This window comes from Haematobia irritans, chromosome 1 (genome assembly GCF_050003625.1).
Source record: "Haematobia irritans isolate KBUSLIRL chromosome 1, ASM5000362v1, whole genome shotgun sequence".
NCBI lineage: Eukaryota > Metazoa > Arthropoda > Insecta > Diptera > Muscidae > Haematobia > Haematobia irritans.
This window is the reverse complement of record NC_134397.1, coordinates 272112458-272125026: the sequence shown is the minus strand read 5'-3', so window position 1 is coordinate 272125026 and position 12569 is coordinate 272112458. Positions and strand designations below refer to the sequence as shown.

The following is a 12569-nucleotide window of genomic DNA, read 5'->3' as shown; positions in this document are numbered from 1 at the left end:
TCCAAAATACGTCGGAAAAGCATCTCAAGACTTGATAAAAATGTAATAGTCTTCATATATATATTTTTGCACTTTTAATTTTGTGTCTTGGTGGAAAAATAACAAAACAACATAGATTCACCTTCAATGTTTAATAAAATATATAAACAAAATGTACAAAATTTTTATAGAAATTTTGATGACTTCTATCATCGGACAAATTTATATTGTGTGTGAACGCCCTTTTAATTCTTCATGAACTTCTGAATTTTCCGATTGGCAACGCTATTCCACTGTCATTAATTTTCTTTTGCTATTTCAATAATTCATTGATCTGTGCACACAATGTTATTTCTAGCTATCATAATAATCTGTTTTCTTCTTACAATTTCCTCCGACATTGTCAAACTTGTGAGTAATTTTTGGAGAATTCATTTATATCGGTAACCAATACTTTCCATTCTAGCTGCGAATCTCATCCCTTTTCAAAGGCCGTACAAATGTCACAACCCAAGCATTGCAAGACGAGCTGAAAAAAGCAAAGGCTGATAGGGACGCTGTTCTGAATGGTCCCGAACAAGACCATTATGTGAGGCAAATTAAGCTTATGAGGGCTGAAGATAAAGTAATGGAGGCTCAGCGCAAAATACAGAATGAACTTAGAAAAGGACAGCTAATGTCCTACTCGACAGAGGTTGCGGCCGGCTACGTCTTCAAAACTATTTTGTACTTGACATTGGCTTGGCTATCAATTAAAAATCGCTATAACCCCGTACTGACATTCAGTGAAGAAATCAATTTACAACCGTTGCAGGGATTGCTTAGTTTCCCAACCGGAGTAGCTAATGCTGTCTCTGTTCCAGTTTGGGTTTTGTCTTGTAATGTTACTTTTCGGTTGGTTGTTGGTCTTATAAAGCAGCACATTCCGAAATAAAAAAACAGTAAGGCATAAATTAGTTTTTTTAGTTTACTTTAGTGACAAAACAATCCTTAACAGTTATGGCATTTTTAACAAATAAATTATTTTCTTATTTTATACAGTTGTTCATTACTAAAACAATCAAAATCCACTTGAGACTCTATCCATTTGGCCACTGTTAGCAGTGTCTTTTCTTGAAACATATTACTCATCAATTGGAGACCTATGGGAAGGCCTTGTTCTGATAGCCGTATTGGTAGAGAAATTGCTGGAATTCCAGCCATATTTGCCGGCTGTGTACAGTAATCTTGTACAGCACACTGGTCCCTATTCGACACGGATACAAAATCTTTGTATAAGGGAGCATCTGTCAATGTTGTAGGTGTTAGCAGAATATCGACACGTTCTTTATTATTGTCCTTGACGAAAACGTTTTTGAAGTCATCTGCAATTAATTTTCTTACTCTCAATGCCTTTTCAAAGTACTTGTCATAATTCTCTCGTAACAAAAAGTAATTTCCCGATAGAATACGATTTTTGACAACGTTATTGAAGCCTGCCGCCCTAGTTTTGGCATACAGTTCCTCAGTGCTTCGATCAGTATCAGCTCGAAATCCGTATTCTATTCCATCATATCTGGCCATATTGCTGGCTACTTCACACTGATTCAATATAGAGTAAACGAATATGCTACTTGCTGTGTGTGGTAATGAAACTTGCACTACATCGGCGCCTGCGTCCTCCAAAATATCTGCTATTTTTGTCCAAGTTTCCAATACCTCCGAAGTAAGGCCTTCGCAATAGTATTCTTTGGGTACACCAACTCGTATTGCCCTTAGATCTATTTGATCTGGCTCTGGTAGTTGAATAGAACTAAAAGCTTGTCGGAACATAGTTGAGTCGAGAGAATCCGGCCCTGCTATAGCATTTAAAATTTCAGTGCAATCATCTACACTTCGTGTGAAAATTCCAGGCACATCCATTGAATTTACCAAAGGTATTAGGCCGTGACGAGATACAAGCCCATACGTAGGTTTAAAACCCACAACGCCGCAGTATGATGCAGGATTTCGAGTAGAGCCACCTGTGTCGGATCCTATTGATCTGCATGGGAAGAAAAAATGTTAAAATTAAACCGCTATTACTACATCAAATTGCAGAAAAAAGTAAAACATTTTTCTTAACCACTCTGAGTGAACGCTTCATACATGCTGTATAACGGTTTCTACCATCATGCTCGAAAAGTACAAAATAACTTTATTTTACAGCATACATAACAAACCATGTTCATTTAGCTTAAATTGGTCTATTTTAAATAATCTATTTTACAGCCTGTTCAAAAACGAACATTATTTGTTACAGCTTTTACAAATTTTTTAACTCGTATAACACTCCTATGAATTGTCGCCGTTACGTTTTCACTATTTCCCATAACTACAGCAAGGGTTGGCAATTCTTTACCCATGTTACCAATCTTAACAATATTTTGACATTAGATGTCAGTTGTCTGGTTTCTGTAGCAGCGCTGTTAACAGCTTGAAGTGTGTTTTTCATATAAGAATTTTTCGTAATTTTGACAAATTTGTAACTTTTTTTGTTTCCAATTACATTTAGGATAACAACCAAAATGTCGGCTCTTCTGCGATTTGTCAATCGTGCTGCCATACAACGCACTTTAGCTGTACGAGGCATAAAAACTTCACCCAAAAAAGATGAAACAGCTGCTGTCGCTGGCCCCGTAACTAAAGAAGATTTTGCAAATCCTAATCCCAAAAATTGGGTGAGCTATGGTTTCGATTACAAAGACGAAGCCAACGATCGCAACTCCACAAAAGGCTCATTCTTCTTCGCCGTCACATTGTGTTTGGCTTGGGGAACATTCTTCTGGGCATATTTGCCTGATACACAAATGCGTGATTGGGCCCAACGTGAGGCATTTTTGGAGCTGAGACGACGCGAGAAAGCAGGTGTAGATTTGGTCAGTCCCAACTATGTTGACCCCGCCACAATAGTTCTGCCTTCTGATGAAGAATTGGGCGATACCGAAATTATCATCTAAAGTTTGTTGTGCTTTTCTTTAAACATCAAAAATTATAAACTACTCTTAAGAATAATTGATAAACGTCGTTATGTAATGAATAAATAGAAAATTCAATCATCCACGACAGAGGATTTGTAATAAAATAGAATCGAAATAAGTGAGTAGTTTGGTGTTGTTTGGTGAGGTATTGAAGAAGATTATACAATTTCTTTTGAAAGAAATGTATAGGAGAAAAGGTAAATTTGGATTTGAGGTTGTGTTTACATTTTGCTCAATAGCCAATATTGAAATGAATTGGTAACACTGGCACTGTTTTAGGGCAATGTGTTCATCGATTCGAAAAAAATAATAGTTCTCTATTGATTTACGTGATCCAAGATAATTGTTTCCACTCACCCATAACAAATGCCACTTGCTACCGCTAGTGCTGAACCTCCAGAACTGCCCCCAGCTATACGCCAATTATCTTCTTGAAAATCTTCGCTCCACACATTTTTAGCCGGCCCAAATATTGAATCTACAGTTCCAGACCCCATAGCAAACTGGTCCATATTAGTTTTTCCTATCAGAATGGCTCCTGCTCTAGCCAAACGTTCGTATACTGTAGCATTGTAGGGTGGAACAAAGTTTTCTAGCATTCTATAAAGCGGGAATAAGAGTCATAAACAGTGTAGAACACTAAGATCCTAATATTTACTTGGAAGCGCATGTCGTAGTTATGCCTTTAGTGCAGAAATTATCCTTAATTGCTATAGTTATTCCATCCAAAGGTCCCTTCGTCCGCTGCTCGTGGTATCTATGTGCCGATTCTTTAGCCTGATGCAATGCTAATTCTGGAGTTAATTTTATAAAAGCATTCAAATCTTTCAACTTCACAGCATCGTCTAGGGCGCAATCAGTGATGTGGCGCGGGGAATAGTAGCCATTTGCATAGCTATAGGTCAACTATAAATCATTAGATATCAATAAACAAAGTCATTTATGTTAGAAATAGGCTTACCTGTTTTATATTTTGCTGAAGATGCCTTCTCATATCGTTTAATATGTCGAATATGGCAATTTAAAACACAATGTGATTACAGCTGTTTCATGTTTACATTTCCCGGTGCCATTTTTAGTGTTGGAAAATGATAAACAAACTGTGTTTATAACAACCCAACAAACACAAGGATGAGCATTTTTCATAGGTAACGCCATATCAATTTGATAGTGAATCCCATATTCAACATTAATTCAATGGCCTTGCAAATTGTTTGCTTTCAACAAATTTTACAATAGGTTTGAAGCATTAAAATGAAATTTAGTTTGAAAAGTTGTTGCTAATATATTGAGAAATTGTTGCTAACGTGTTGAATTCTACTGTTGGGGGTAATGTCTGTTTTTTGTTGAGAACGCGATTTTCTCAACAATTTCTCAAATTGAATTCTAATCTAATTCCTTGAAAAAATGTTTGAAAGCGTATTGAATGTAAGCATTTCTCCAATGCTTGTGTTTATTGGGAAGATGTCGCACTTTGTTGCATATTAGACCGTCTTACACTAATTGGCAATGTTGCCGTTTTAAGATTTTTTTACAAAATTGTGCAAAATTATTCGAAAATCGAGAGAGCGATTTTAAGTAGTTTTATAGAAATAATTTCTTCAATTGACAAGGCAATATTATCAGCAGCTTGGACTGCTTTGAATTAACCCATATGCTTATTCCCTGCCAGCATTTCAAAGTTCCATTTCATCCTACCACAGACTCGTAAGTGACACTGCAACAATCGCCAACTGTGATAGTATTTTGCCATCACTATTCGCATGCAAGTATTTTGCCATCATTATTGTTACAAGAGCCATTTTATATTAGCTCCGTTCGAGAACTCGATAATTTTTGATAATTATCACAATTTTGTACTGGAAGTCGTTCGTTTAGACCAAAACGCCAGCAAAAGAGAGCCGGATAGAGACCACAGTTGACAGTTATGGGATAGAAAAGTTGCAAGTTTTTGCTAGAGATATTTTCCCCAGTAAAATCTTGCAAACCATAGCATACGTTGCATGTTAGTAGTTGATAACAAGCAAAGTACCAGTACAATGTACATGTTCCGCAACTACAATTGGAAGTTAAACAAGTACATACAGCACTAAGTTCGGCCGGGCCGAATCTTAAATACCCACCACCATGAACCAAATATTAGGGTTTCCTTTCAAATTTCAGGAGGGCTTGAGGACTTGAGGACACTTCCCGAAGATAAATTTAAAGATTTCACCTATGAGGACTATATCAGATTCTGGATTTATAAGAACCTTTTTTGTTTGAGCTTTAGAGGAATCATTAACATCTCTTGTAAGTGTGCAAGAAAATTATAAAATAACGTCTTGATTTGAAATCTTAAATCTGTAGAAGTAAAATCTGGAAATTTTACATCGAGTTTCAAGCAATTTTCATGATCAGTGCGCCTTCTACACCCTCAAATGGACCGATAAAAACATAATCCGATACACGTTTTTGTGAGCCTAAAATACCAGAATATTTACAATTTCAGGCAAATCAGATAAAAACTACGGTTACTAGAAACCTAAGGAGTTAAATCGGGAGATCGTTCTTATGGGGGCTATACCAAAATATGGACCGATACTCATCGTTTTCGGCACACCTCTTTATGATCCGAAAATACCTCTAGATTTCCAATTTCAGGCAAATAGGATAAAAACTTCGGATTCTAGAAGCCCAAGAAGTAAAATCGGGAAATCGGTCTATATGGGGGCTATACCAAAATATGGACCGATACTCATCATTTTCGACACACCTCTTTATTGTCCTAAAATACCTCTAGATTTCCAATTTCAGACAAATTGGATAAAAACTACGGTTTCTATCAGCCCAAGACCCCAAATCGGGAGGTCGTTTTATATGGGGACCATACCAAAACATGGACCGATACTCACAATTTTTGGCACACGTATTTGTGGTCCTACAATACCTCTAGATTTCCAATTTCAGTTAAATTGAATAAAAACTGCGGTTTCTATAAGCCCAAGAAGTAAAATCGGGAGATCGGTCTATATGGGGGCTATACCAAAATATGGACCGATACTCATCATTTTTGGCACACCTCTTTATGGTCATAAAATACCTCTAGATTTCAAATTTCAGGCAAATTGGATAAAAACTACGATTTCTATAAGCCCAAGACCCCAAATCGGGAGGTCTGTTTATATGGGGACTATATCAAAACCTGGACCCATATAGCCCATCTTCGAACTTGACCTGCCTGCAGACAAAAGACGAGTTTGTTCAAAATTTCAGCACGATTGCTTCATTATTGAAGACTGTAGCGTGATTACAACAGACAGACAGACAGACAGACAGACAGACGGACATCGTTATATCGTCTTAGAATTTCTCGCTGATCAAGAATATATATACTTTATATAGTCGGAAATCGATATTTCGATGTGTTACAAACGGAATGACAAACTTATTATACCCCCGTCACCATTCTATGGTGGTGGGTATAAAAATAGGATTCGTTTTTAATGTTTCAGTAGCTGAAATTTGGAATGTGCAAATAGTTACTGAATGCCTTTCGCGTACTTGTCAGCAATTCTAAGTAAAGAGAGTAAAATACACACTCACTCTCTTGCTAGTTTTTACTGGATATTTTTTTACTGGAAAAGTACGCGAACAGACCTATTTTGTGAAACACCGAGCGCAACCATAAGCAGAGTACTATGTTCAGTTTTCAAGCTGAAAACCAGCTTGTTTTCACGGTTACTTTTTTAATTAATTAATTTAGAAATATAAAATTATTTGCAATCAATTCCTTGGATCTTTTCCATCCATTATTTGGTAAGATTTGGGCAAAATATAAACGTCTTCACAAATATATTTGTACTTTTAATTTAGTGTTTTGGTGAAAACCCCGAACATAGTACTCACCTATAGACTTTATAATACATAGATGATCCACTATTCTCTTCAAAAAAAAAAAATGTGTCAGTTCCAAAAATTAATTTTCTGACATTTCGTTTTGATTTTTTCGTTAGATGTTCGCAGGTATTTAAAAAAGCGCGAACTTTTCGAAAGAAACATAAGTCACAAGTGTCAAGGCGTTAAACTTGAAGAGGCCGCGAAAGTTTTTCAATTTTTCGATTAAAGGCCGGTATGCACCTCTAGCGAAATTTCATTCCCATAAGAAATGCATTGCTATTTATGCTAACGAAATTTTCGGTAGCGTTCAATTTTGTAAGCTGGTACGCACCTCTAATGAAAATAACAGGGTTGTCAAAAGCATATTTTGGCAGCAAACATTTAATTTATTACAATCATTGTGTGCGTAAAAGTTTTAAAAGGTCTGTAAATAATAAACAATTTATTTGAGGAATATTTGGAACATATATTAAAAATTTTTAAAAGCGATTAGCTGGTTTAAAATTTGTGTACACAGCCCTGTTTTTTTGTTGTAGACTTAAATATATTTTTGCTACCGAAAATTTCGCTAGAGGTGCATACCGGCCTTAAAGTGGAAAGTGAACATGGACTGTCTTATAAACAACTGTCCAGACCGAAATTCCTTGGCTATACGGCTGTTGTCCATCCCGGAAAGCAGCTTGGAGAAATGGGGTTGGAATGCTAGATTGGACATTAAAAGCGTCAATTCATATTCCAAAATTTGTAGCCGGCATTTCGAGGTTGACTGCCTCTTGAAAAGGAAACTTAGAGCGGGATCAACGCCGACATTAGAATTAGGTAATACGGCGTTCTCACCAAGCATGTTTTGGGGTTTGAAATGTTTTCCCTTTATAAGCATTTCAAAACGAGTCGTTTTCGCCATATAAAAATCATGTCCAAAACACAAGTTTTTCTCAAAAACACGTCAATTTTAGAATGTGAACCCACCTAATTTGGAATATACCCCTAATAACATACCCTTTTCAAATAAATATGTCAAAATATTGAAATAGTTTTTATAGCAAAAAAGGAATAAACAAAGGCTTTGAAGAACATGGACATGTGAAAATTTGTTTTATGTGATAAATAGGAATATTGTGTTTTATGTATGTTGGGTGGTATTAGAAAACTCTTCAGCAGACGGAATTACAAACGGAATGACAACCTTATTATACCCCCTTCACTATGGTGGTGGGTATAAAAAAGTAAATACATTGGAATGAATGAAGGTGAGTACTATGTTCGTATTTTTCACCAAAACACTAAATTAAAAGTACAAAAATCTATATGAAGAAGATTATATATTTATGAAGTCTTGTGAAATAATGAACGGAAAAGATTTAAGGAATTGATTGTGAACCATTTTATATTTATAATTTAACTAATTTAAAAGAGTAACCGTGAAAACAAGCTGTTTTTCAGCTTAAAAACTGAACATAGTACTCAGCTGTAGAAATAATTTCTTCAATTGACAAGGCAATATTATCAGCAGCTTGGACTGCTTTGAATTTACCCATATGCTTATTACAAATACTCAAGGAATGTAATCTTTTCTATATATTATAAAAATTCTCAATAGTGACGGCCTTTTCCGAAGTAAACGACTTTTTTCGACTTGGAGTTGGCATTAATAACCAGTCGTCGCTCACCGTAATTTGTAACAATTGTGTTTCTTACAATAACTTTAAGGTGAGTACTAAGTTCGCGTTTATCCGCTAAAGTTTTTAGCGGCTAAACTCGAACTTAATACCCACCTTTAAGGTAAGTATTAAGTTCGACTTTAGCCGCTAAAGGCCGGTACTCTGTTCGGTTTTCGCGTTGAAACTCCATACAAAACCAAAAAATGCGAAAGCTTTGAGCGCTATTTTACAGGGAGCGATATTGGATTAAGTTGGTGGTTGTTGCTTGTTTTTACAAAATAACATTTTATTTTTCCTTGGGCAATTGATCTGCTATTCCTTTGATCCTTTGTATAGTTTCGGAACAAAAATATGGTCCGTGTTTGATTTATAAACCCGCACAAATAGTTTTTAATAAATAAATTATTTCTTAATTCACATTGCAAATGGCGCCGTGCTATAAACGTCAGTTTTTCAACACGAAAAACAAAGTATCACAAATGGAAAAAATTTCGCAAATTTTTTGGTTTTGTATGGAGATTCAACGCGAAAACCGAACAGAGTACCGGCCTTTAGCGGCTAAACTCGAACTTAATACCCACCTTAAAGGTGAGTACTATGTTCGTGTTTTTCACCAAAACACTAAACTAAAAGTACAAAAATATGTATGAAGACGATTATATTTTGATCAAGTCTTAAGGCCGGTACTATGTTCATTCTTGCGAAAAATTTTTATGGAAACCATTATTTCGCACATAGAAAGCGGCGTTTTTTTAGGTAGCTTGGAGCGCTATTTTACAGGGAGCGATATTGGATTAAGTTGGTGGTTGTTGCTTGTTTTTACAAAATAACATTTTATTTTTCCTTGGGCAATTGATCTGCTATTCCTTTGATCCTTTGTATAGTTTCTGAACAAGAATATGGTCCGTGTTTGATTTATAAACCCGCAGAAATAGTTTCTAATAAATAAATTATTTCTTAATTCACATTGCAAATGGCGCCGTGCTATAAACGTCAGTTTTTCAACACGAAAAAACAAAGTATCACAAATGGAAAAAATTTCGCAAATTTTTCGCATTTTTTGGTTTTGTATGGAGTTTCAACGCGAAAACCGAACAGAGTACCGGCCTTTACCAAATAATGGAAGGAAAAGATCCAAGGAATTGATTGCAAATAATTTTATATTTCTATATTAATTAATTAAAAAAAGTAACCGTGAAAACAAGCTGGGTTTCAGCTTGAAAACTGAACATAGTACTCAGCTTAAATTCTATTAGTACCATCCCTGCCAACATTTTTTGAATTTGGGGACTCTTTTGAGAATCCCCACTACGTCGAAAACAATCATATACGACATCAAAAACTCGTCGGAAAAGCGCCGTCACTATTGAGAAGTTGTACCACGCCAAGTTACTACAAAAATGTTTCGCATGAGTGCAATTATTAGGTGCCTTTATAGATCAATTTAGAACGACGCCAATAAGGGACCCTCCAAACAATCAGAAAAAGTGCATTTTAAGATAGTTGTAAAAGAATCATTGTGGTCGAGTAAAACACGTTTGTTTAGATATTTATTAATTTGATTAAACATTTACAAATTCTTAAAAATATAACATTTATACCACTATCACATTACATTTAACATAATTTTTGGCATTAATGATGATGTTGAGTTACAAGTAGCGAGTTAAGGCCGGTACTCTGTTCGGTTTTCGCGTTGAAACTCCATACAAAACCAAAACATGCGAAAAACTAGCGAAATTTTTTCCATTTGTGGTACTTTGTTTTTTTTCGAGTTGAAAAACTGACGTAACTCGCGTAGTCAGTATTTTCATAACATGGCGCCATTTGCAATGTGAATTAAGAAATAATTTATTTATTAAACTGATTTTTGTGAATTTATAACACAAAAGTGGATCTGATTATTATTTAAAAATGTAATCTGATGATTGATAAAACAAAGTATAACATGGAGTTGTATTTCCATAATAAACTAGCAACAATATCTAGCCGCTCCCTACTATATGGTAGAATATAAATAATGTACATATATAACATGAAATTTAAACACAAATGTTAACAAAATAAAAGCATTATTTGGTGAATTATATTTTACAATCGTTTCAATTGTACTGGGCATCGGGATAATAAACACACAACATAATTTAAACAAAAGGAGGCACAGCAATTGATGTTCCAAAACAAGCATTAGCACTTCAACCAACATGTATAGTATCGAGGTAGCAATAAATGGAATCACAAGAATTAATTGCTATGTTCCAAAAAATAAAATGCAGCACTGTAAAATTAGTTTTTTAATTCCAAAGATATTTGTAAAATAACTTCGCCTGCTTCTTCTTTTTCAAATTATTTATTTTGTATGCGTGTGTGTGTAAATCGAGCCACTAGTTGCGTATGTATATGTAATCATTTCGTGACAGTCTGCGATGTTGTCAATACATTTCGACGAAATAAACGCAAAAAAGTCCCAAAATGGCTGTTTTTTCCCATTAAAATATATTGTCAACACTATCATTTTTCAACGCGAAACAATGATTGAGTGGAACTTTTTTCGCACCAACAAACAGAGTACCGGCCTTTACATGTTGCTGCGTCTATCAACCAGTGTTTTTATTCCATGGAGGCAGCGTGTCTGTAAAATATCTGAAAAACAATCACTTTATTCCATTTGGAAAATCACCAAATTGTTCATCAATATACCTTTCACAATTTTAAGCGTATAATCTATGTTTTCAGAACTTTATTTTCGTTTTTATTTAATTAAAATATAACAAGCTGGTTGCGCTTGGCGTTTCACAAAAAAAATGGCTTTTTTAACAGTAGGGATGGCAAATTACTTGCATGTACTTTTTGATGTACCTTTTCATGATGGTTGAAGTGACATTTACGAGTCTGTGGTAACGATGAGGTTGAAATGGAACTTTGAAATGCTGGCAGGGATATTTGTATTTAAAGTAACCATGAAACTATGCCCTGCCAACATTTTTTGAATTTGGGGGCGCTTCTCAGAATCCCCACTACGTCGAAAACAATCATATACGACATCAAAAACTCGTCGGAAAAGCTCCGTCACTATTGAGAAGTTGTTACTACGAAAAAGTTTCTCATCAGTGTAATTATTAGGTGCCTATTTAGATCAATTTCGAAGGACGCCAATAAGAACCCCTGCAAACTATCAGAAAAAGTGAATTTTAAGGTAATTGTAGAAGAATCATTGTGGTCAAGTAAAACAAGATTGTGTAGATGTTTATTGATTTGATTAAACATTTATAATTTCTTATAAATATAAGTTTATCTCATCACATTTAACATAATTTTTTTTTTTTTTTGCATTAATAAAGGAATGATGTTGAGTTTTAAGTAGCAAGTTACATATTGCAGCGTCTATCAGCCAGTTTGTTTATTTTCGATGGAGACAGCGTGCCTGGAAAAATATTTGAAAAACGATCACTTTATTCTATTTGGAAAGTCGAAAATTGTTCACCATATACCTTTCACAATTTTAAGCGTAATATCTATGTTTTCAGAACTTTATTTTCGTTTTTATTTAAATAAAATATAACAAGCTGGTTGCTCTTGGCGTTTCACAAAAAATAAAATGGCTCTTCTAACAGTAGTCATGGCAAAATACTTTCATGTACATTTTGTACTTTTTGATATGCTTCCCCCATCACAGTTCGCGATGGTCGTGGTGAAATTTACGAGTCTGTGGTAGCGATGAGGATGAAATGGAACTTTGAAATGCTGGCAGGGTGCTCATTGTTGAAACAAGTTCTAATTGCATGTAATCGGAGAAGTACTCGAACAGACCTATATCGGGTGCGCGAACTATATCAATGCAGATACGTTATTTGGCTAGCAAAAAACGCTCCAAAACAGGGTTGCTTACGTTTATACATTTTTTTTTTTACTAATTTACTGACAGTTGGGTGCTATTTCTATGTGTTGGTTTGTGTCGCTCTGCCGTCCATGAAATCGTTGTTGTTTTCATTTCAGTTAATATTCTCTCTTATTTGTTAGTTCGTTGGTTGGTTGCTTGGTTTTTCGATTG

The 12569-nt window shown here is 35.1% G+C and overlaps 3 protein-coding genes and 1 long non-coding RNA gene across 4 annotated transcripts; 2 read left to right on the top strand and 2 right to left on the bottom strand.

Annotated features, from left to right (window-relative positions):
* Positions 1 to 251: 251 nt before the first annotated feature.
* LOC142224735 (uncharacterized) lies at positions 252 to 1015 on the top strand. The gene is made up of 2 exons (XM_075294522.1): positions 252 to 390; positions 446 to 1015. Exons 1-2 carry the CDS (start codon positions 325 to 327, stop codon positions 911 to 913), a joined length of 534 nt encoding a protein of 177 aa, XP_075150637.1. The 5' UTR covers positions 252 to 324; the 3' UTR covers positions 914 to 1015.
* GatA (glutamyl-tRNA(Gln) amidotransferase subunit A, mitochondrial) lies at positions 933 to 4081 on the bottom strand. Its single transcript, XM_075294516.1, has 4 exons — positions 3940 to 4081; positions 3637 to 3884; positions 3336 to 3578; positions 933 to 2002 (listed from the first exon to the last, which is right to left on the bottom strand). Exons 1-4 carry the CDS (start codon positions 3970 to 3972, stop codon positions 1000 to 1002), a joined length of 1527 nt encoding a protein of 508 aa, XP_075150631.1. The 5' UTR covers positions 3973 to 4081; the 3' UTR covers positions 933 to 999.
* On the top strand, positions 2297 to 3096 carry NP15.6 (NADH dehydrogenase [ubiquinone] 1 beta subcomplex subunit NP15.6). The gene is made up of 2 exons (XM_075294527.1): positions 2297 to 2439; positions 2513 to 3096. Exon 2 carries the CDS (start codon positions 2526 to 2528, stop codon positions 2955 to 2957), a length of 432 nt encoding a protein of 143 aa, XP_075150642.1. The 5' UTR covers positions 2297 to 2439; positions 2513 to 2525; the 3' UTR covers positions 2958 to 3096.
* A 7657-nt stretch (positions 4082 to 11738) lies between the features above and the next one.
* Positions 11739 to 12459, bottom strand: LOC142224715 (uncharacterized). Its single transcript, XR_012719191.1, has 2 exons — positions 12010 to 12459; positions 11739 to 11942 (listed from the first exon to the last, which is right to left on the bottom strand). It is a non-coding gene; the product is annotated as an uncharacterized LOC142224715 (long non-coding RNA).
* Positions 12460 to 12569: the final 110 nt, after the last annotated feature.